At 43.7% G+C, this 25,669-nt stretch overlaps 1 protein-coding gene across 1 annotated transcript in view; it reads left to right on the top strand.

The window, feature by feature from the left end:
• The first annotated feature begins 81 nt into the window (after positions 1-81).
• ITIH6 (inter-alpha-trypsin inhibitor heavy chain family member 6) overlaps positions 82-25,669 on the top strand; it is a 36,744-nt gene continuing 11,156 nt past the window's right edge. Inside the window, 14 exon segments of the mRNA XM_037010323.2 lie at positions 82-183; positions 1,276-1,434; positions 6,016-6,125; positions 6,970-7,030; positions 7,032-7,218; positions 9,362-9,531; positions 13,555-13,671; positions 19,771-19,948; positions 20,648-20,831; positions 20,833-22,043; positions 22,046-22,185; positions 22,187-22,322; positions 22,325-22,675; positions 24,511-24,603. Coding sequence (XP_036866218.1) covers positions 82-183; positions 1,276-1,434; positions 6,016-6,125; positions 6,970-7,030; positions 7,032-7,218; positions 9,362-9,531; positions 13,555-13,671; positions 19,771-19,948; positions 20,648-20,831; positions 20,833-22,043; positions 22,046-22,185; positions 22,187-22,322; positions 22,325-22,675; positions 24,511-24,603 — 3,199 coding nt within the window.

Below are 25,669 nucleotides of genomic sequence, written 5' to 3'. Positions count from 1 at the left end.
AGGGTATAAAAGAGCAAGAGTTTGGAGATTGGGATCAGACCTTCTGGTTGTGAACAACAGATCCAGGCTACAGGTGGCATCATGTCTGGGTGGAGGTACCTCACCTGTGTCAGCTTTTTACTGCTCATTCTCCTTGAACTGACATACCAAGGACCTCTTGGCCTTCACTCACCAAGCACAAAGGTCAATTCTGGAATGAGGGCACAAAGCTCTGGGATTTGTAAGAAAATCATCTTCTTGTGGGGAATAGGGGAAGGTTATTCAGTCTTTTTTCTCAGTCCAATGACTGAGTAGCTAAGATCAGAGAAAAGACTTAATTTGCTGAGAGCATACCAGGTGCTGTACCAGGGGTTTTAGAGTTACCTAAATTAGTCCTCACAGCATGTCCATGAGCACCACTCTATTATTATCCCCATCACATAGAGGAAGAAGCAGAGGCTCAGAAGTTAAGATACAATCAGGAAGTGGAAGAACAAGAATTGACCCTAGGTCCATCTGATCCCAAATGCTCTCATTTCCCACAGCCTCACACTGAGCATAAATTAGATGTATGTTACTGCATGGGTAGATGGAGAGATCACAGCTTTGGGAAAGTTGAGGAAGAAGATGAATATCCTACTTTCTGTATGACCTCATTCTCTGGGCCCAGTCAACACACCCATAATATGTGGACAGTAATAGTATCCAGCTTATAGAGTCAATGTGAGGATTAAATAAGGTCATGGATGCCAAATGCTTTATTGTACTTTCAGTGCATGATTGAATTTATCAGGTGTGATCTTTACACCTGAGATCCTAAAGAAGAAGAAGTATATATACTTATCACAGTGCCTTCCACAGAGTAGAGCTTGATGAATGACAGCTTCTCCATCATATTCTAAAGCCTTGTTACTCAAGGTAAAATCCATGAACCTGGAGCATCAGCATACTTGTTAGGCAGAATCTCAAGCCCCACCCTAGACTTGCAGAAAGAGAATCTGCATTTTAAGAAAGATTTCCAGGAAATTCATGTGCACATTAAAGTTAGAGAAACACTCATCCAGTGGCCCCTTGATTTTTGCTCTTCTGTGAATCTTTGGCTCTGAGATTTGCTATAGCTTATTGAAATATGAGGCAGATGCAGGAAATGAATGACAGAGGCCGTTTTCCCTCTCTGGGCCTCAGTTTCTCCATCTGTAACCTGAGGCTTGTCCAGGAGTACCGGGTTCCCAAGTACTAGTACATGTAGGCCAAGGATAGAGTCCACCTATCCTATGTTAGTATCGTCTCTCCTAGCTGTTGATGACAAGCTATTCCATGAAATCTACTGTTGTTTCCCACTATGCCCATATCTTGGTCACCTCTGTCCTGTTCAATCCACATGCTGTGGCACATAAAGCCATCCTTGACTTAGATCTGCTTCGCCTTGCCTTTTTCTCTAATTTTACTATGTAAGTCTGCTTCCAAACTCACTATTTTATTCATCTGTTCATACATTCATTCATTCTTATGTTGTTCTTGCAGCAAAGCATAATGATAAAGAGCATGCATTCTGAGATCAGACTTCTTGAGTTTGAATCCTGCCTAAACCAAGCTATGGGACTGACAGGTCACTTCACTTCTCAGAGTTTCATTTTACACATCTTTAAATTGGGGATAAAATTAGAACCCACCTGCAGGAATTAGATTAGTTAATATATGTGAAAATATATGCCAAAATCAGTGCCAGGCACATAAGTCCTTGATAATATTAGCTTGATTATGTTTTTAGCAAACACTTCCTGATGCTGACTCTGTGACTAGCACTGCGCTTGGTAGCACAGAGAGAAGATGAATTGCCCACATTCCCTGCTCCCACAGAGGTCACAGACTAATGGGAACATGAAAAAGGAAGGAGATAATTTTAATAAAGCATGCTGGGAAGAAAGAGAAGTATGAATGTGGGATAGTAGGAATAGTGAAGTCTACCAGGAGACATGGTCAGTTCCTTACCCCAGGCAGTTGGAGAAAACCCCACAGAGATGATACCTAAACTGAAGCTTGAAATATGCGATGTTCACCAGGCCAGCAAGGTGAGGGCAGGGGTGGGGAATCCAGGCAGAAGGAGTACAGGAGCAAATGTTCCCTCATTGGGGGTCTGCAAGTACTTCAGCATCACTGGAATGTAGGGTACTAGCAGGGGTAGAGAATGGTCAGAAATGAGACTGAAGAGGTAAGGAAAAACTAGGTGGTGGCAGATTGCCAGTACCAGACCAAGTACCTGGCCCTTATTTGATGGTGTCCAAAGTATCTTATGTGTTTGTACACCCACAGGAAAAAGTTGATCATGTACTCCCCAAATATGTGTACTTATTAATTTATATATAAATCACATAAATATACTACTGAGCACATTATGAAGCATATGCAAAAGTATAAATAAAGAATAAGTAAAAGCCCCATGTATGCAATGTTAATATTCTTTTCTTACTCTTTCATGATTTGTCTCCAGCACTCCCCAAAGCATGTGCACCCCAATTTAGAAATAACTGTGGCCCATAATGAGGCAACATGGCATGGTTTTAAGCAAGGAGTGAAGTGGGGGTTGGCTGGAGCAGGGAGCTGAGAAGCAGGGAGCTCAGTAAAGAAACTGGGGCAGCATTCACAAGAGGGATGCTGATGGCTGGAGCAGTGCAGTGGCAGTGGGATTTGTAAGACCATCAGGAAGGAGAAAGAAGCTGATGTGCACAGACAGTTAAATAAATACAGAGGGTGACAACCTGATTTCAGCTTGTCTGATCTGGTATGGCAGATGACAGTGCTTTCTTTGAGATGATAAATGTGGGAGGAGCAGCAGATATGGGAAAACTTAGTGGGGCCTCCTTACCCCATATAACACCTTAATGTGAATTTGAAAAAGGCCCCTGGCTTTCAAGAGAGGGACTCGGATTTGGCATATGAGTGAACCCAGCACAGACTGAGTTTCAGCCTTTGCTCAGACCCCACCACCTGTGGGAGCCTTTGTAATCTGGAAGCCTCAGTAGCAGCCCTGGAGCTTGGGCTTTGTCATCAGGAACCCCCTGGTCTTGATGGACAGATGGCACTCCCCTAGGGAGAGACAAGTTTGGAAGAGGTGAAAGATGTGTGACCTTAGCCAGGCAGTTCAGGAGATAGGTGCTGAGGTAGTCAAAGAGGGGTTCCTGGAAGCAGGATTTCCATATGGGTAAGATTTGAAGGGATCAGGATCACTGCATGTGGGGGACCCAGGGGATCCAAAGGCAAAAAATTCCACCATAGATTTGAAGTGCAGGGTCTAACCAGAGAGGTTGTTAGTCAAATGAAACAAAGGCCAAGCAGTCGGGCAGAATTGGATTTTTGCTTCAGTAGAAAAAAGAAAACAAAAGAATTTTTTAAAAATTAGGTGAAGCATGCTGAAGGAAATGTTCCTGGGCAGACTCTGTGGAAAGTATGCTTGCTGGAGGCAGCACACACACAGAGGCCCCAGTGTGCTGTTGCCAGACAAGTTCCACCCTACACCCTCACACCCCTTCAGGACACTTGGAGCAGTAGCAGCTCAGCCCACCCCTACACTAGCCCAGTCTCAACCACAGTCTGTTTCAGCTGCCTAGAAACACTTCCCTACCCTGACTGGTCTCTTGTGCAGACTGTGTATACTTCTCAAGTGATACTGAAAGTTGCTGCTTTGGTCAAGTAACTTCACCCTCCCCTCAACTCCTAATATCTGTGCTTCACTTTCTCCATTTGTAAAATGGAGACTGTTGTTTCTGCTTCTCACCAAGTTGCACTAATGCTCTCTAGGACACCAAACTATTACTCCTCAAAAGCCAGATCTGACCCATCTCCCCTCTTTTTAAGATTTATCCATGACTTCCCATTCTCCATAGCAAGTCTTCACTGCCAATATGATCTCACTGAGTCTGGTGTTCAAAGCCGTCTATTCTCTAGTCCTAGCCAACCACTCCAAACTTCTCTCCCTACTACCTTTCTCTGTGCTTTTGCTCCAGCCAAATCTAACTAAATATTTTTTGTTCTCTGAAACACGTCCTGTGTTTTCCTGCTGTCTGTCCAGAATGCCCGTTCCACAAAAAATTGTTGAGTGCTTGCTGTGTTTCAGGCCATATTCCAGGCAGCAGCAAGTAAGACAGACAAAATCTCTGCCCTCAAGAAGCTCACGGCCAAGTGGAGAAGACAGACAAGGAAAAAATAAACCAGGAAATATATGTCAGTTTGTGAATGAGCAGTGCTACAAAGATATGGAAAGTAGAGTAGGGGAGATGGACAGTGAGGAAGAGCGTGCTATTTTAGAGTGGTCAACAATGTTTCTTTGAGGAAATGACATTTGAACAAACACTTGACAGAAGAGAATAAGACTTGCAAAGATCTGGAAGAAGAGCATTCCAGGCAAAGCGAACAGTCATTGAAAAGGCTCTGAGACAAGAGTGTGCTGAATAAATTCAAGAAACAGCAGGTAAGCCACTGTGGGTGAAACACAATGAATGAAGGGAAGAGTAGGAGTAGATAGGGCTAAAGAGGTCACAGTGAGTGGCCCTGGTGAGGATTTTGCTTTTACTCTGAGTTGAGACAGGAGCCACAGAGTTTTGAGCAAAGAAGGCACATGATATAACAGGTTCTCTCTGAATGCTGTGTGGAGAACAAATAATATGGATACAAGGCCTTAAAGAGGGAGGTCTGTGAGTAGGTTATTGTGTTTCTCCAAGCAAGAGATGTTGGTTGTTTGAACCAGGATAGAAATTGCAGGAGTGAGACTGTGAAAATATCTAAAGATAGAGCCAAAATTCCCTGATGGATTAGATATGGAGTATGAGAGGAAGAGGGTAGTCAAGCATGACTCTTAAGATTTTCATCTGAATAACTATTTCCTGAGATAAGAAAGACCAGGGGGGTGGTACATTTGGGAGGTAGGGGAGAAACCAGGAATTCAGTTTAGGATATGTTAGACTTTGGGTGCCTATTGGATATTCTAGTGAAATGTCAAGTGAACAATTAGTTACATAGGTCTGGAGTTCAGGCGACAGGTTTACACTGGAAATACAATTTGGGAGTCATCTGCGTATAAATATTTAAAGCCATGGGGCTAGATAACCTCACCTAGAGAGTGACTGTAGAAAGAATAGAGGAAGGGAATGGGAGGATTGAGAACAGAGCCTTGGAGTGTCCCAAAGATTTAGAGGTCAGAAAGAGAAGGAGCCAGCAAAGGAGACTGAGAAGACACTACTGTTGAGGAACATCTATCCTCCATCTTTCAAGCCTAGCACCAAGTCTACCTCCTCTAGGATTCTTTCCTGAAGACCTGGGCAAAAATGATCCCTTCTCTCTTTGAACTCCTTAATACCTTATTACATCCCTTAGAGCAATGGGGAAAAACAGGGGTAAGTCAGTCTGAGTTAGTATCCCACCAGTTTCTGAGTCCCTGAGGTCAAGGCCCCCTCCCCAGTTAGGCCTAGATGCCTTTGCAGCAATTTTCATTCTGCTTTCACAATTTTTAGGGACTTTACCTCCCCTCATATTACTTACTTAATATACTTTCTTTAAATATATATGATTACCTAAATTAATCTTATAAGCAATAATATCTGTGAGCTCATGTGTTCAATGTGCTAGTTATATTTTTAATGCATATTATATACATATGTAACAATTATAATAAAAATTTTCAGTTGTGTCCCACCCAAAATTATTTTATGTGCCCAAACAAGGAATTCATTCAACACTTTAGAAAACATAAAACTCTGAACACCAGGTCCACCATATGCCATCTGTGTGGTCTCTATTTCCCCATCTGACAAATAGAGATCATGAAAATTGCTTCATCTGGTTTTATCTGCTTGTCCTGTCCTCTCTTTTCTTGTTCCTTCTCTTATTCTGGCTTTATGGTACTATTTTGCTTTTTCTCTCTCACCATCCCCCTTCCTCCTCCTCTGTCATCTTTGTATGTCTCTTTCTGTGTCTCTGACCATCTCTTTTTTTCTCCTCCCTTTGTCTTTGTCTATCTTTCCTCTTTCCTGCTTCATCAAGACAATCCACAATAAAGTCTATGTTACAGAAGTCAAAGAGAAGCACCAGGTAAAGAAAATCTATGAGGAATCCCATTAGCAGGGAAAGACAGCTGCTCATGTAGGCATCAGGTAAGGCTCCCTTCAGTCTGCAACATGACAGGTTCATCTTAGCTGAGTGGTCAGGGGCTTACACATATTCTCTCTGGGCCTCAGACTCTACCTCTGTAAAGTGGGGACAATGATCTCTACTTCATAGGATTACATGAAGAAGATCAGATTTAATGAATATCAAAACCTGCTAGACAGTAGGAATTCAATAAATGGGAGTTTACTTCACCATTTTCATTTTCTTCCTGCCAACAGGATGTGGCTTATCTAAGAACTGGCACTTTCCAGTAAGGTCATGTTCAAGTGAGATTTTTCTATACTGAATCCTGTTTCCTAACTGAGATCCATTTTGTGGCAGAAATGTATTGTCTTCCTTCAATGTTTTCTCCCAGCTTCCAAAAAACGTTTCATAAAGCTCGTAAACTTTACGTTTGGTTAATACACACTAAGGAATTAATGCCATATAAATAAATTTAGCCCAAAGCATGGGGGAGCGGTGGGTATGAGAGGCTATTTGAAAGGGAAGAGGTATTGTGTGTACAGGAAAAACTCTTTTTATAAAACAAATCATTAGCCCCTTATTGTACAACTCTACTTTCAGATTTTTATCTACAGAGTTTCCTTTTGGGTAAACTGCATGTGGCAGAATTTTTTAAGCAGAATATTTAGAAAGGTGAATGAGTAAAGAGACAGATTATGAGTGAAAGAGTGGATGACAAACTGTAGATGACGGGCTCAGCTGAACTAGAAACCTGGTCAGATCTTCTGGGGCCACAGTGGGGTGGACAGAACTGGGTCATCTAATAACCCTGCTCCCCACTCATGAAATACTATTCACTTTCCACCCTTCTCCTTTTTTGCCCAGGGACTAGGAATCAGAGAAGTTCTGCATCTCCATCAGCCTGGAAGCAGGCACAGAGGTGACCTTTTTCCCTGGCCTTCGAGGAGATGCTGCAGTGGCACCAGGACCAGTACAAGCTGGTGGTGAGCCTGAAGCCTGGCCACTTGGTAAGAAGGCTGAGTGTAGAGATCACAGTGTCAGAAAGGATGGGCATTGGCTATGTTCACATACCACATCTGAGGACCAGCTGCCTGCACAGCAACAGACACACAGGTATGTGGGTACACCACAGGTCAACTGTCAGACTGGTCTTCCTGGCATAAAACCTGCCCATTTACCCTGGGATCTCTAGTACCACTTCTACCTGGTGCACACTGAGAAGACCCTTCTGCAATCATAAGAAGAGAGCATGTTTGGAGGTGAAGATATTTGGGTTATAAACATGATCTGATACTTTGAAAGCTGTTTGAAACCAGGAAGAACAATAACTTTCCAGAGTTGGGATTTCCCTAATGAAAAAACAAATATTGGGGTAGGGATTGCTGGGTGGGCATCAAGAAACCATGTGTTGACAATGTTCAGGGTGCCAAAGGCACACTGGCTAAATCTTGCTTTCCACTAGAATCACCACAGAATGTAAGGGCAATGGGAGGACACTGTGAAGTACAGGCTGCCCTTGAGGATACCATCTCAGGTCCTGTAAGCCACAGAGATGTCCTGGCTGCCAGCCATGCTTCAAAATTCACCTACAGGTGTTTGAAGGCCACACCAGCTAAAACAGGATCACTATGACGGCTGATAGAAATACAGATTCCTGGGCCCCAACCTTCTATTTTCCACTTCAGTAGATTGAGGAAGGGCCAAAGAATCTGTAATGAGTTACAATTTGAATTTGAGATCCGTCTGCCCAAGCATGGAAATAACCACTGAGCTGGCCTACACACCTCCTATCCAAGATGAGGGAACAGGCATAGAGAAATGGCCCACCTCATGTGGCCACCCTCACCAAACTATTTAGCTTGGAGGTCCTGCCTAATTTGACCCTGCTGACCCAGACAGACAGTGTGGTGGACATAGAGGAGAGAGACAGACTCACAGACGTGGGTTCAAATCCCAGCTTTGACCTCCCCTAAGGTGGGACCACAGGCAAATCACTTGGTTGCTCTGCTTCACTTTTCCCACCTGTACAATGGGGAGAAGCCACCTACAGCCCAGGACCATTCTGAGAATTTAAGAAAATTCCTCCTTGAGAATCAGCAGTACAGAGTAACGAAGATGTGATGACAACTGTAACCATTAGCATTATCGAGTACTTACTAAGATCCAGGTGTGGTTCCAAATGCTTCATGCAAATGGTGCCATTTAATCCCCACAAACCCTGTCTGTGAAATAGGGGCTATTATCATTCCACTGCTACAGATGAGGAGGCTCAGGCTTAGAGAGTGTGAATAACTTGTCCAGGGGCCCACAGGCAGCATCAGAGTCCTTGGAGCCTGTGCTCTTAAGCCCTGAGCTAAAAATGGCAGCTCCCTCCCCCTTCTCCTTAAAGGTTAAAACAGAGGGTAGAGCCAATCCTGTGGGGATAAACAGAACAAAGATCTCTGAAAGGAAGGAAGCCAAGGGAATGTATGTAAGCAGGCGCCTCAGAGTATGGGGGCTCAGGTTGCCCCTAAGCTTCCTGACAGCTGCAGCAGGGAAGAGGAGGGGAGCAGAATTCCCAAGTTTCCATTTTCAGGGGGTGGGGGCGGGGAAGAGGCACGGAGACATGCCTAAATGGATATTTGTCTTGGACTGAAATTCCAGAAAAGTTGATCTTGTGGCCAGCTCAGCAAACATCCGGGATCAGTAATTCATGTGTGATTTCATGAGGTGCTAAAAGGCCTATTCACACAAGTGATTCCGAGATTCAGAAGGCAGATCGGGAAGAAAGCACGTGAAATTCTATCCCAGAGGAGAAACTTGCTAGAGTGCAATTTCCTACAGCACTAAAGGGCATGGGAGGAGACCTAGGTAGGCCCTGTCTGCATGTCTGTCTCTTTCCACAATACACACCACATGGCCTCTCTGGGAGGAGACCCAGGACCCTGGTCTACCTGGGGACATGACATTCCTCCAGACTGGGCCCCAGGAGGGATACAAAGTGAGCCAGATTGCCAGAGCCTGGGAGCTGAGGGGACAGTTGGGTCTGTCGGGCTGGGCTTGCTGGAAGGGGCAGAGCAGGAGGAGCTGGTTGTAGGATTTGGAGGAGTGTGGCATTTGAGCAGGTGGCAGGGCATTGCAGGTAGGAGGAGCAGCAGGTGGTGCAGGGTTACCTCTCACTGTGCCCAGATATTGCCCCTTTTGGCATCACTTTACCTGGATTTCTGCATGGTGAGCTCCCCATGCCACCCTACCCCTCCCCTCCCTACCCATACAGGTGAGGCTGACTCATCCTCATCCACCAAGATTGAGAAGGGAGAGACCTGTGTCCAAATCACCTTCTGCCCAACACTGCAAGACCAAACTGCCTTCTCCAGCTCAAGCATTATGGCTGACTTCGTGGTACAGTACGATGTAGTCATGGAGGACATCATTGGAGATGTGCGGGTAAGGGAGCTGGGGAATGGAAAGAGCATGGACTCTGGAGTAAGACAGGCCTGGACAATGATCTGGTGTCCTAAGTTGCTAATTTGGTTCTCTCTATGGATCAGTGAGGACTAGGGAATGCAGACAGGATGATGTGCAGCAACAAATGACTTCACACGCTGAGAGGCACATGTGCTCCCCCAAAAGGTTGGAGCCCTGAAACTGCATACACAGAATCAAGCTCTAAATGAATGCATTCCTAATTGAATCAGGCCATAGCCCACTCTTAACAGTGTGGTTAAGTGAACCTTTTGGAAAGTGAACCACAGGCCAGTAATCGGTCTCTCACTCATGGGCTCTCACACTTTCTGCAGCTCTGATACTCTCAGGTTCTCTTGGACTTGCTCACTCGCTGTGTCTAAGTTTTAAAAATTCGTTTTGCTTCACCTGAGTCATCTTCCTGCACAGAGAGCCCTTAAATTCTGAGTTCACAGACTCATGAAGAGCATGCAGAGGTCCCATGCTCTACCAGAGGGGTAGAACACTGATCCAAGACCCTTGGCTCGACGACAAGGATTGCACGGCAGCCTGAGATGTCTGGTCCCAGCCTGCCTTTGCCGCCACACCTCTCGCCACCTCCAGCACACAAATCACCCTCCAGCTGCCCCGCACTACACCACACCTCACACCATTCTCCAATAACACCTGAGCCTGCCACTCATTTCTGCCTGAGCATTTGCTCTTATTATCCACTGCCCTGGGAATGTCTTCTCTCTCCTTTCTCCACTGGTCAGTGCCCTCCTCATCCTTAAACCTTGCTCAAACACCACCTCCCTGGTGACCTCACCCCACTCACAATTCCTCCCTCTGCTCTGGGCTAAAATAGTACTTTGGCCACACCTCTCCTCAGGCACTTATTTATTCTTTCATTCATATGTGAACTCCTCTCCACCCAGCACGCTGCTCCCCAGCCCAGCAGCACTGCTGGCTGATGTTGGGAACCCCAAAGTGAATCGCATAGATCCTATTCACTGTCTCCAAGTGAAACTACACAGTCACAAGATGAGAAGTGCCCTTTCAGTGACAACATAAGGTATGATGGAAGCCATCATGAGGGGAGAAGGTAGGCAGGGAAGACTCCCGGAAGGAAGTAAAGACTGAACTGGATCTCAAAGAATGCAAAGAAATTACCAAGTTGAGGGCAAGGCTGTGAGAAGAGAAAGTCATTCTAGCCAACTGGGGCTGCATGATGCAAGGAATGGAGGCTGGAAATATCCAGGGGTGTGTAGGGAACTACAAGTGGGTTGGTGTTCCTGGAACATTCATTTGAGGCATAAGAAGTGATAAGAGATGAGACTGAAGGCCACAAGTGCTGCAGGGGCATGATAAAAAACATGGAATTTTTCTTGGAGGTGACCAGGGAATCATGAGAGGGACTGACATTATGAGGTTTGAGTTTGGAAAGACTCAGAGTGAGCAGCTGTAGAAAAGACACATAGATGAAAAGAGCCATAACAGAAGCAAGGAAACCAGAGAGAGAGAAGTCCTGAATTTGGGCTTTGTTAATTTGGGATGTAAAGGAGGGGTTCACCTGAGACATATCCAGCAGATAAAGCCAGCAGGAATTGGTGGTGGTTTGGATGTGGGGAGTGAGAGGCACAGGAAGATTCAGGTGTGACACTCAGGTTTGCATACGGAGTGACCATGTGGATGACAGTGACTCTAAATGACGATGACACACAAGGGCAGGTTGAGGGCAAGATACAAATTTATTGTTTGGGCAGGATATATTGGAGGCATCTTCAGACATCCAAGGGAACAGGTGCAACAGTGAATGGGTATGCATCTGTGGAAGGGTAAGAGTGGAAAGAATTGGACTGAGGAAAGAGATGTATGTGGGGACAAGAGTGCAGATTCAGGGGTTGAACCCAAGAGAGCTAAGGAGGTGACCCAGGAAGAATGTATAGAGCTGTAAGAGCAGATCCAGGATGGCAGTTGCTAAGGCAGTGCTTCCCAGTCAGGAGCTACTGGTCTCCTCAGCCCTTGGGGTGTACAGCCCTGACAACTGCCAGTAACCTGCTCAGAGCTCTGTACTCCCACCTCTTCCCTCCATTGTTGCTATACAAACATGATAATTTTCTTTACACGCCATGACTGAAAAACATTGGGAAGCACTGTTTAGGGAAGAGGGGGTAAAGTTGGAGAACACGAAAGAGACTGAATCAGATGGGCCAGGGAGCTGGTAGGACAATAGGGAGAGTTCACCACCTCAGAATGCCAGGGGAAAAGATTCTTCTGGGGACCATAAGTTATCACCAATTGTGGACTACCTCAGGGAGGTGCAGTCCAATGAGAATCGAAATAAACCCATTGGGTTTGGAAACCAGCTACTCATTGTTGCCATAAGTGAGAGAAGGGTCAGTGCGTGGTTGGGGCTGGAGCCAGTCTGGGGTGTGTGGATGAGTGAACTGGAGGTGAGAAGACCATTGCAGATGATGGTTTCATTATTGTGGATGCTGCAGTGGGAGGGAAGCTGGTTTGGAGTTTAGTGGAACTGGGATCAGTGGGGGTTGTCTTAGTAGATGGAAAAGACAAAAATTTTTATATTCTTAGGAAGACCCAGTAGGGCTTGTGGGGTGGATTGGAGAGAAGTAGAAGGATCCTGATTGGTGGAGGAGGTGCTGGAGGCTGGGAGTGCGTGGGGTCTGGGACAAGACTATTTTGTCCTTAAGTAGAGGAAGAGGTGTATGGGTATGTGGACCCTATGCAAGGGTAGGGTGGGTAGTCTGAGGGATATGGCCTGGTGCCCTTAATTTTCTTCACGGGGAAGGACGGGAGACATTTCTTGAGAGTGGGGTGACACGACAGCTGAGGGGAGTGCAAGAGCTTGGTGACCTGGGTCATGACTCTGGCTTACAGGATGTGAGTTGTGGGGTCACCAGTGAGCCTGAGACCACAGATAAGCAGGAGTGTCATTTTCCCAGAAGCTCTCACCTACTAGGGTATGGGAGGAACAGGATGACACCTGGGCTCTGCCTTTGTCTTGGGCAGTTGCAGGATGGTCGACCCAGGCCTTTTGGACTGTGATAGAGTTCAGGAGAAAGTGAAGATAGAGCCTCCACATGCACTTGTGAATTAATTCAAAGGCTGGGGTGGGAGGGTAGAGCAAGATATCCTTCCATCTCCTTCCACTCCCCCACCCAGAGAGGAGGGAATAGTGTGGCCAGCCATTTGATCAGAGAGTGCCTAAATGGCAGAGAGGAGGATAAGCTGGTTATCCCAGAGCAGGTCCAGGGCTACTGGCCAGCACAGATCCTTAGCAAGCCGGTACTTCCCTTGGCTGTGCTGACACTGGTCCTGGGGTTCCTCCCAGCAGCCCCTTCCCCTTCCCTCAGCTGTCCCAGCCCCCAGGCTCTGCAGAGTGGGAGATGGAGTGGGGGAAGGAGGTCAGCAGCCAATCACATCCTTAACAGCCCAAGGCCTCTGCACCTGGTCCAACCAACGCCATTTGAACAAACAGCTCACTCAGCCTCTGCTTCCTCCTTCCCTCCCTACTCTGCCCAGCAACAGCAGAAAGGAGGCTTAAGGAGGAGAGGGAGGCCCTGCTAACTCCCAGCCCCTGGCAGCAATGGAGCTGGCCCCCAGGCTCACTCTACAGAGGGAGGTTAAAACAATACTTACAGTTCCTGGAGCCCAGGCAAAATGTCCCTAGGGGCCCTCAAGACTGTGCAAGCCCGGCTCTCATGGACAGGAACTCTCACATTACAGAGATCCTGATCCTTGGAACCTTGGGCCACAAGCCAGTCTCATTCACTCCGCAGCTCTGGGGCAGGCCTTGGGCTGACAATCTGAACAGCAGAGACGCAGTTGTGGTGGAGGAGATGGACATTGAACAAGCAATCGCACAAATGCCTGTTTAGCTAGAAACAGTGACAAGGCTTAGGAAGGAGAAGAGCAGGGTGTTTGGAGATAAGTAGGGACCTGATCTAGACTGGCTTTCACAATTCTTGTTGGTTTCTCTCTCTTTTCTTTTTTTTGGTCCAGATTTATGGTGGCTATTTTATTCATTACTTTGCTCCCAGAGGCCTCCCATCTGTTGAGAAAAACGTGGTGTTCATTATTGACGTGAGAGGCTCCATGTTTGGTACCAAGATGATGCAGGTAACAAGGACCCTGAGAACCTTTCATAGCTCTTGTTTTAGAAGGCTCAGAAAGCAGAGAGTGTTGGAACTGTGGTTCCCTTGGAACAGAGACCCTTGTATCCCATCACTCTTGGATCTTATAGGCCTGGGCCTACCTAGGGTCCTTGTACCTTACACATGAGGGGCTATGTAGACCTGGAGGCATAGAATTCTAGGAACATTGAAACATTGGTCAATGGGGTCTGAAACTATCAAGATCCTCAACCACCAAACTCCAGGTCTCAAAAGGGCCAAGAGTCATAAAAACCCTTGAGCTAGAGTATTCTGGTATGATAAAATCTGAGGCAACAAAACAAAGCAAAACCTTAGTCCCTTCAGATCATAAACCTTCCTGAGGCTACAGGTGTTTGTTTCTTTTTTGTTTACTTGGAAACTGGAAAAATATATCACACTGACATTATAGTGCTTAGAAACCACATAGTCCTTGGTCCATCTAGATTAAATTTTGTAGCCCTTCTGTAAGAGCACTTTTCAAATGGTGTGTTGGAGCCATGGGCCATAGAGATTTTGACTTTTAGCCTTATCCCATAAAGTTCTGGAAGCAATATTTTAATAGTAGTACTCTGAAGTTCTAGGATTGTCAGGTTCAAGGTTCCTATGACTGTACAGTCTTTGTATTTAGAAGTTCTGAATCACGGAACCCATAGAACCTAAAGCTAACTGACTTATTTTTTTACCAGAATGTAACCAAACAAGGGGAAGAGAAATATCAAAAACTATCTCCCTGTAGCTTTCTGTGTCAGGGAAATGATATACCAAACTCAAAACCTTTATAGCATTTCTTTCTCATCTGAGGTGGGAAAAATACTGAGAAGCACATGTGAAGGTCATATTCCAACGGCATAGATGCCATAAAAGACTAATCTCACAGAACTATGGAATCCTTCTGCTTCTTGCATATATTGCCACCACATCCACTTGGCTCCCGTATAACAACAGGACGTTAGAGCTGAAAGAACTGGAAGCCTAGACTCAATTTAAGAAAGAATCTCTAAGGAAACCTGAGACAACAGAGGAGACAAAAACAAGGACCTAAAAGAAATTTTAGCTTCTGACACCTGCCACTGCAGCAACCAGCAAACACAACCTAACTCCTAGCCAGATAAACATAAAACCTCAAACTAAGACCTTTTTACCGTCATTCTTTTTACCTGGTACATTATATCTAGCTTTTAACAAAAGTTTACAATGTATGCTAGAAGAAAAACACAACATCTAATGAGATAAATCAACCATCAGTCTGATAAGGCAGAGATGTTGGAATTATAAGGAATTTAAAGTATCTATGACTATTATGCTTAGGGCTCTAATGGGAAAAGTGCACAATATGCAAGAACAGATGAGTTATGTAAGTGGAAATGGATACACTATGAAAATCAAAAGGAAATGCTAGAAATATAAAATGCCATAACAGAAGTAAAGAATGCCTTTGGTGGACTCATTGTGAGAATGAACATGGCCCAAGAATCAGTGGGCTTGATACTTCCCAAACCTAAATGCAAGGGGAAAAAAAATTTTTTTTAACTGAAAGACTAGCTAAGAACTGTGTACAATTACAGTAGGGTAACATATGTATAATGGAAATACCATAAGGAAAAGAAAGAAAGAATTAACAGAAGAAATATTTGAAAGAATACCGGATACACATTTTCCAAACTAAATAGCAGCCACTAAACCACAGGTCCAAGAAATTCCGGAAATACTAAGCAGAATAAAAACCAAAAAGAATCTACACATAAAGCATATCCTATTAAAACTGCAGAAAATCAAAGACAAAGAAAAAAAATCCCAAAAAGAGCCCATAGAAAATAACACATTAAGAAGAATTATATCAGACTTCTGTTGAGAAAACATGCAAGCAAAAAAGAGACTAAAGTGAAATATTTAAAGTGTTGAAGGAAAGAAAAGGTAGCCTAGAATGCTATATACAGCAAAATTGTCCTTACAAAATGAAAGAGAAATAAAGACCTTATCAGCCAAACATTAATTGAGAGAAATTTTGTGAATAGAATTGCTTTGAACAGGTAAACATTAAAAGAACTGCTTCAGAGAGAAGGAAAATGGTATAGCTCAGATACTTGGATCTATGTAGAGAAAGGAAGAGTGTTAGAGAAGAAAACAATGAAGGTAAAATAGAATATTTCATTTCTTAATTAATTGATCTAACAGATAACAGTTTGTTTAAAATAATAGCAATGGTGTGTACAGTGACTATAGCTTATTGACAAGTGAAATTAATGACAGCAATGTTATATAAGGGACAGAATGGAGGAATTTGGAATACTCTATTACAAGGTTTTTTAACTACACATGAAGCATATAGTATTATATGAAAGTTGACTTGGGTTAGTTTTAAAAGCATATTATAAACTATGGGGCAACCACTAAGAAAATTTTTAAGACATAATGGATACGTTAAGAGACAAGAAAAAAATGGGATCATACAAAATACTAAATTGAAACCAGAGTAGGAAGAAAAAGAGTGGAAGACCAAAAAGAAAAAAAAAGTACCAAGTCAATAAATAAAAGAACAGTCTTTAAAATGGCAAATATTAATCTAACTATATCAGTAGTCACTCTAACAATGAATGACTTAAATATACCAGTTAAAAGACAGAGACTCTCAGTGTTGATTCAAAACAAAACAAAGCAAAAGAAAACAAAAAAACAAGACCTAACTATATGTTATCTACAAGAAACCCATTTTTTTTTTGAGAGGGCATCTCTCATATTTATTGATCAAATGGTTGTTAACAACAATAAAATTCTGTATAGGGGACTCAATGCTCAATGTACAATCATTAATCCACCCCAAGCCTAATTCTCGTCAGTCTCCAATCTTCTGAAGCATAACGAACAAGTTCTTACATGGTGAACAAGTTCTTACATAGTGAATAAGTTCTTACATGGTGAACAGTACAAGGGCAGTCATCACAGAAACTTTCAGTTTTGATCACACATTATGAACTATAAACAATCAGATCAAATATGAATATTCGTTTGATTTTTATACTTGATTTATATGTGAATCCCACATTTCTCCCTTATTATTATTATTATTATTTTTAATAAAATGCTGAAGTGGTAGGTAGATGCAAGATAAAGGTAGAAAACATAGTTTAGTGCTGTAAGAGAGCAAATTTAGATGATCAGGTGTGTGCCTGTAGACTAAGCGTTAATCCAGGCTAGACAAGGGCAATAAAACATCCACAAATGCAGAAGATTTCTCTCAAAACAGGGGGGGGTGAGGTTCTAAGCCTCACCTCTGTTGATCCCCAATTTCTCACCTGATGGCCCCCCTGCAACTGTGCCTGTCTTAGGTTGTTCCTCCCTTGAGGAATCTTACTCGTCTCTGGCTAACCAGTCATCTTCCGGGGCCATACAGGGAAATGTAAAGTTGGTAAGCGAGAGAGAGGCAATATTGTTGAAAAGGTTAGCTTTTTACTTCTTTGCAGATTTGTGCCCTGTGGCTTTTATGCCCAGTATTTGTCTTGAGGTATCTTTACCACTTGGAAGAATTATGATACTTGGTAAATTCGATATGAGGCACGAATTCTATTTAAGGGTTGTAATTAGGAAGGAAGAAGAAAAGCTATAGGAGTAGCAGACGGAAGATAACATGGGAAGATTGATTATTTCTTTGACATATCTTCTTGTAGAGTAACTTAAGCATGTATAGGTTTTAAACTACTAATTAAATTGTGTACACACATTAACATAATAAGAATACAGTTACATAACCAGAGCAGACCTATAATTACCAGCCATCTCCAGTGAAACCAAGAAAACCAGTTAGGCACCCTAGGCATTTGTGAAAACTTATCTATGATATGGTGGATATTGTCCAGCTGAACTTGAACAGTCTGAGAGAAGTCAGACAAATTAAAACAACCCATTCCTGTAGAAACCCATTTTAAATATAGAGACACAGATAGATTTAAAGTAATGGGATGGAGAAAAAGATATACGATGCTAACACTACTCAAAAGAAAGCTGGAGCAACTATATTAACTTCAGACAAAGTAGACTTTAGAGCAAGTAAATTATCAGGGATAAAAAGGTGCATCATACAATAGTAAAAGGGTTGATCCTCAAATAATTCATAAGAATCCTTAATGTGTATGTATAGAACAATACAGTACCAAAATAAATGAGTCAAAAACTGATAGAACTGCAAGGAGAAAGAGAAAAATCCACTATTGTAGCTAAAGACTTCAACTCCTCTCTGTAAGAAATAGACAGATCAGCAAGCAGAAAATTAGTAAGGACATAGTTGAACTGAACAGCACCATCAATCAATTGTATCTAATTGATATGTACATAATACTTCATCCCACAACAGCACAATACACTTTCTCAAGCTCACCTAGGACATTTGCCAAGATAGACTACATTGTGGACCATAAAACATACCTTAACAAATTTAAAAGAATATAAATAGTACAAAATATGCTCTCAGACCAAATAGAATTAAACCAGAAATCAATAGCAGAAAGATAGGTGGAAAACCTCAAAATGATAGGAGATTAAACAATATACTTCTAAAAACATAATATGTCCTAGTTAACAGGAGGTTCTCAGGAAAGGCCATCCTCTATATCTCAGCTCTGTCAAAGGAAACAAGAACATGATGCTCAGCTTCCTATCCCAGAATGTGTGACCTATCCCCTGAGTTCATCCTATAGCAGGAAAGGCTCTGATATGCTTATAGAAGCATTCAAGACATCTTCTGTCAGTTTAAGATGTAGAGAAAGGTGGGCCACAAGGGTCCTTGTGGTCTTTGGAATCCATACTGATATAAAGGGTTGAAGGAATAGTATTGCACTTAAAATCACTGGGTTTAACATCTCCAAAATATGAATTTCAGTCCCTGGTCATCAATGATTAGCTGTGTGACCTTGAGTAAGTCACTCAGCTCTCTGAGCTTCAGTGTAATTACCTGTAAAATAGGGATATTAGTACCTACTTCATTGTGTTGCTGTGAGGATTAAATGAGCTGATGTATCTGAAGTATTTGGCACAGTGCCTGGAGCATAGCAAACATCCTATAAATGGTATGCAATCCTAGAACCTACATACCCTATTCTCTGAACCTCCTATGTGCCTAGGCCTATGCTAAGTATTGTCATGGAGAAGGGAGGCAAGAGAAAGAAGCATTTTGAGCCCTGTTCTCAAAGGGCTCAATATCTGTATGAGGAATGAAAATATTCCACATAAGATAGTCAGTGAACAATCTGGGACTGAGAATGTCTGGGTGCAAAGTCATGGGGTCAGAGTAGACAATCTGGGAAGAGCTGCACAGAGAAGGAGCAGCTAAAGGAACTGTGAAGATATGGATAAGTAAAGGTGAAGTGGGAAGATCTGTTGTCTAAAGGGCACAACAAGAGCAAAGTTTTGGAGACAAAATGGACTCTGGGTTATCTGGAGACTGGCAAGAAGACCAGAATTGAAGAAATGGAGAGTGATATAGAAAAACAGATTAGATAGAACAGAACCAAAGCATGCAAAGTAATTGAAAAGCAGCTGTAAAGACTTGGAATCATAAAGCTCTTAAGCCTTAAAGTCTTGGAATCACTGAATCCTGAGTCATGAGGTCCAGGAACCTTAGAACATATGGATCCCAGCATTTTGAAAGCATAGAACATAGAACTTCTGGAATACCACTGTCCAAGTTTCTTGATGATAGAAATGTTCTAAAATTCTGAAGTGTCCAATACAGTAGCCACTGGCCACATGTGGTTATTGAACACTTGAAATGTGGGTACTGCAAGTAAAGATACAGAATTAGAAAATGTTTTTCTTTAATGTTAACTAACTTACATTTGTATTTAAATATCTACATGTGGCTAGCATCCATTGGGCAGTGCAGTTCTAGGCTTTGGGCCATAGAGTCTATTGAACATTTTGACCTGAGAATCCTAGTTACAGAGTGCTAGACTCCAAAAGTCTTAAAACCATACAACACTTAAACCTTAGTGCTTTTTGCAGAAAAAACTTTTAGTCTTGTGCAAAACCCCAAGTCTTGGTCCATCTCCTTCATTTCATTCATTTCCCACAGACAAAGAAGGCCATGAATGTGATCCTTGGTGACCAACAGGCCAATGACTACTTCAACATCATCTCCTTTTGTGACACAGTTAGTGTCTGGAAAGCTGAAGGCTCCATCCAGGCCACCATCCAGAATGTCCACAGTGCCAAGGACTACCAGGGCCACATGGAAGTTGATGGTGGTGAGTGTTAGACCTACCAACCCAAATGGGTAGGCTATGGTGACACGGGAAATTCTTGAAATGCTCGTTTCATTCTCCCATTCACCTCACCTCTCACAATGCCTGAAATATCACTATTATATTTTACACAAATATGTCCCTTCATTCTTCTGTGTTCCTATTGTTAGTGCAAAAAGCATGGCTGAATCTCCATATATTTTAGGGTACATTCCTCTTTGGGCTTGAGTTTCCTCCTCTTTAAAGTACACACTCAGAAGAATTTGCTAAACTTTTATTTATTACAATAATCTAGATATTTATTTCCAAGCATTGGCTTTTGAGCAATCCTCTCTCACAGTTACTGAAGTCTCCCCCACCCACTACCTCCTGTCAACTCAGCTCTTTCTTCCTCTGTAGCATGGAGATGGGGGTGCTATCATTGGGGAGCTGCCAATCTGAGTAGACAATGGGACATCCCCACTGGAAACAGGCAAAGCACAGTCTGAAACAGGGAATGATAAAAGCCAAGGACATGCAGGCCCCACTATCAGATATCAGGGAGCTTGTGTGGGGATGAGGGAGTTGGGAAGGATAAGCAATGGAAGCAATCTTAGCACAAATGAGGTCCTATGACTGAGCTTAGGAGGTTGTTGAGGTGCCCAGCGTATCTGCAACAGCGGTAGAAGTAACCAGAAAAGATGGTATCACAGTCTGCTCCCCAATTAGGGACTGACATCAACACAGCTCTGCTGGCAGCTGCTTCAGTGCTGAACCATAGGAACCAGGAGCCAGGAAGTAGCCCCAATGTGGGGAGGATCCCTCTCATCATCTTCCTGACAGATGGGGAGCCCACAGCAGAAGTGATACTCCCCAGTGTGATCCTCTCCAGTGTCTTTCAGGTGCTGGGCTTTGCTTTTCAGCTTGGCCTTTGGAGATGACACTGACTTCTCACTGCTGCGTCGCCTGTCCCTGGAGAACTGAGGAGCAGTCTGGCACATATATGAGGACACTGATGCAGCCCTACAGCTGGAGGGCATCTATGAGGAAATGTCCATGCCTCTGCTGGCAGATGTGCATCTGGACTACTTGGGGGGCTTGGTTGGGGCCTTCCCTTGGACCTTTTTCCCCATCTACTTTGTTGGCTTATAGCTGGTGGTGGCAGGCCAGGTGCAGCCAGGCAAGCAGGAACTGGGCATCCATCTGGCAGCCCATGGCCCAAAGGGTCAGCTTCTCGTGGCCTGCCACAGTGAGGTAGCCAGCAACAATAGCCAAAAGAGCATTGGTTGCCCAGGGGAGGCAGCCCCCATTGTAATCCACTTCATTCACTGCCTCTGGGCCTATATCACCATTGGAGAGCTGCTGGAGGCATGCTTCCAAGCCTGTGACAGCACCACTTGCCACCTGCTGGCTGCCAAAGTCCTCAATTTGTCTCCTGAATACAACTTTGTCACACCTCTGACTTCATTGGTCATGGTGCAGTCCAAGGAGGCCAATGAGGATGCCAGGAGACAGACTTCCATGATAGCTGGACCGGATACCATCATACCCTCATTCAGCAACAGGCATCTCCTAGGGGCAAGCACAGCCCGGCCAGCCTTGGTGCTCAAGATGCCTCTCAAATCAAAGCTTGTAAAGGCAAAGTTCTACTTACCCTCAACTATTCCTTCCTCTACAAAAATGATACCCAGTTCCAAGGAGTTAGAGCCACTGAATCAGAGCCCTAGTACTCTATCCACCCCAGCACAGCCAAGGCCCCAAATTCCAGGACAACAGGATTCTGGCACCTTGGCTCAGCCAACTCTCAGGAAAAAATCTGCTGCCCTGATGCCCTCAAGTTCTGGTGACCTATTGTTTCTGAAGCCCAGGATGCCATCATGCCAGAAACCTGGTACCCTATTACCTATGAATTCCAAGACACAATTCCCACCTCTGAATCCTGGCACCCCAGCACAGCGCAAAACTGGCCCTATGAAACAAGTTACTCCACTGCATTTCAAACCTGGTGCTCCATCACAACCTAAACTGTATGCCTCATCTCTCCCTCAACCTGGTGTACTCACATCACAGTCACCTTAAAGTCTACTGCAGCTCAGGCCTGAAGTCTCTACACTTCAGATACCCCAAACACACCATATACAAGACCAAAGGTTCCTGCTCCCCAGACCCCAAACAACCTACCATACCCTAAACCTGAGATCCTCTTACCCGAAACCCCTAAAATACCATCACTTCTTAAACCTAGTGACCTTCCTCACCAAACTTCCCCCAAGCTTATCACTTTGCAAAACTAAGACCCCAATCCCCAATAAACCAAAAACCCCATTACCCACCCAAACTGCCAGGCTCAGGACTCTACTTTCTCAGAACCTAAGCACATTCCCAAGCATAATCTCAAGTCCCACAAGCCCAGCAGTGCCATGATCACTTCTATCCTTGGAGAACCCCTCCCTACTCCCTTTCACCACAACCTGTGCTCTCTGCTGCCCCCTGGAAGGCTCTGGCATCAGCATGACCTGCTGCCAGGGCCCCAAATCACCAGGCAAATGGGTCTACCAAGCAGATCCAGGCCTATGCCAGAAGGTAGCTCCCCAAACCTGTCAGTCTTGCTGCCTTCTAACACCCTCCCTGAGGTGATCAACCTTCTCCTTCTCCCAGAGGAGCTACAGCTGCTATCTGAGTCAATCGTGGAGTCCAAGTTCATGGAGTCCTTGAACCCACCAGCTTTCTATACCTTCCTCACTCCTGATGAAGATGGTGAGTGTCATGGCAAGAGGTCAAGCCATGAAGAGGAGGTATGATTAGATAGCACCAGAAACTGGGAGTGTACTAGGCTTGCATAGAATCTAGTGGTGGTATAACTGCTTGGTCACTTTCAGACTTTGAACCAGCCCCTTAACTTCTCTGGGCCTCTGTACAGAGGCACAGAATTAGAGGCCCTTGTTGAGGAGGTAGGTTAAGAGTGGGAAGGCTCAACAGAAACAAACTGGTCAAGCTGTGGCATTGACATTTATTGAACAAGAGAATAGCTCATGCAGGGGAGGAATATAGGATTATAAAATGGTAACATCACTAGACAAAGCAGGTCTGATTGAGTCTTCTGTACTCTGTGAACAGCCCTGCTTAATAAGAAGGATACAAAAATTTTGGAAACTTCTAAAAATCATTTTTTTTTAAATTGGGGAAGATAATTATCTTTAAATTTCCCAAAGACTGTGAAATAACAGTTAACATTTTTGAAACCTCTCTATATGCTGCTCTATATATTATGCTTGTAACAAGAAACTGTTAATATCTGCATTCTACACATGGATAAACTGAAGCACAGAGAGGTAAAGTAACTGGTTCCATGTCACACAGCTAGTAAGAGACTTGAACCAACATAATCTGGTCCCAGAGTGAATATCCTTCACCACTCCATTATTTTGTCTTCCAGAGAGGAGTGGCATTTTCTGGGTAACCGTAAAGGGCAAGATTAGGGCAGTTGGCAGTTGAGTAAGTCACAGGGATACAAATTTGGGCATGATATCTTCAATATGCCCCTCTCCCTCACCACACCTCTCCTATTATCCCATCCATCTTCAATTCCAGACAATGTTACCTCTAATATATTTGCCAAATATACCCATTTCTAACCATCCCAATCGTCATGGTCCCAGGGAATACTACCATTATATCTGCCCTGGAAAACTGTCCCAGCCTCCTCACTGGTCTCCTTGCTTCATCTCTTGAGAGATTCTCTTTGCCATTCTCCCCAAGCAGCCAAAGGGATGGCTTAAAACAGATCATTTCATATACCTGCCCTACTTAACCCCTTTCAAGGGCTTCCCATCACACCTAGAATGAAATCCAAATTCCTCTTTATGCGTAATCTGCCCTCTATCCCATACCTCTATCCCATACCACTCTGGCCTCACCTTCTCCCACTTATCCTCTGAACTCCAGCCTCACTGGCCTTCTCTCTGTTACTCCAATGGGCCCTGCCCCTACCCCCAACTCCACTAAGGGACCTCTTTCAAGCTGTTCCTTCTTCTTGAAAATTGCTCTGACTTGCCTTGCTTCCTTCCTATCACCCTCATTTATTCCATTGCCACACACACTTCAAGTTATGCCTTAGATCTTAGCTCAAATGTCCTTCCCACCCTCCTACCGCCACCACCCTAGACTACATCTTGTATCTATAATTCCCTCAATCACTCTATTATTTTTTTCTTACAGCATTTATCACAATTGGTAATTATGATTTCATTCATGCCTTCCTTTCCTTCTAAAATATGAGCTTCACTAGGCAGAAATCCTGCCTTTTTTACCATAATACCCTGATGCTTAAACAGTGCCTGAATGAATGAATGAATGAATGAACAAATAAATATTTGCATAAATGCTATGAGGAAGAATTTTGAACATAACTGAGCTTGTAAGACTAAGCTGCTATGGAGAGCAGAAGGTCCAAGTCTTGGCAATGTGCAAGTCAGATAGGGAAGTCAATGAGGGCTCTCTTGGTCAGAAGAAAGGTGAACCCTTGGGTAGGCCCAAGGCATCTTTGCCCTGGGAATGTAAAGGATTACTCTTACTTCTTTTTTGCTTGGCAGGAAATCCACATTGGGATGGCAATTCTGAAGAGATCCTACAAGGACCTGGAGGCCACATGCAATCTCAGGGAAGTTCTGCGTGGCTAGCAAAAGGTAAATAAGGAGCTCCCCTAACAAAGATCCCTAAGCTTTCACTTCCATTCAATTAGAATTCGCATAGACATGTGTGAACACAGAGGAGGGGCAGTGCATGAGCTTACCATTGTTACTTAACAAATTATCACAAATTTAGTAGATTAAAACAACACCCATTAATTATCTCACAGTTCTATAGGTCAGAAGTCTAGGCAGGGTTTAGTTAGATTATCTACTTAGGGTTTCAAAAGATTAAAATCAAGGTATTTGTAAGACCAAGTTCTTGTCCTTTTCCATGCTCATCCACATTGTTGGCAGAATTCAGTTCTGGGCATTTGTAGGACTGAGATCTCTGTTTCACTGCTGGCTGTTGGTTTGCATTCACTTTCAGCTTAGTCTAGAGGCCACCTGAGCTGCTTTTAAGTCCTAGAGGTTTCCTGCATTCCTTGTCACATCACTCCTTCCATCTTCAGAGACAGCCATGGAGAATCTCCTTCAGGTCAAATCCTTCTCATACTTCAAATCTCTCTAACTTCTCTGTCTCTGAACTCTAGACCCATATTTAAAGGGCTCATGTGATTAGGTCAGGCCCACCTGAATAATCCAATCTTTCTATTTTAAGGTCAACTGCACAACATAAACGTTTTTTTTCATTTTTTAAAATTTTGTTATCATTAATCTACAATTACATGAAGAACATTATGTTTACTAGGCTCTCCCCTACCCCAAGTCCCCCCCACAAACCCAATTACAGTCACTATCCATCAGCATAGTAAGATGTTGTAAAATCACTACTTGTCTTCTCTGTGTTGCAAAGCCATCCCCTTTCCCGCACCCCCCACATTATACATGCTAATCATTATACCCCCTTTCTTATTCCCCTCCCTTATCCCTCCCTACCCTCCCATTCTCCCCAGTCTCTTTCCCTTTGGTAACTGTTAGTCCATTCTTGGGTTCTGTGATTCTGCTGCTGTTTTGTTCCTTCAGTTTTTCTTTTGTTCTTAAACTCCACAGATGAGTGAAATCATTTGGTATCTGTTTTTCTCCGCTTGGCTTATTTCACTGAGCATAATCCCCTCTAGCT

Source organism: Manis javanica, chromosome X (assembly GCF_040802235.1).
Source record: "Manis javanica isolate MJ-LG chromosome X, MJ_LKY, whole genome shotgun sequence".
Classification (NCBI taxonomy): domain Eukaryota; kingdom Metazoa; phylum Chordata; class Mammalia; order Pholidota; family Manidae; genus Manis; species Manis javanica.
This window is presented reverse-complemented; position numbering and strand designations above follow the sequence as displayed.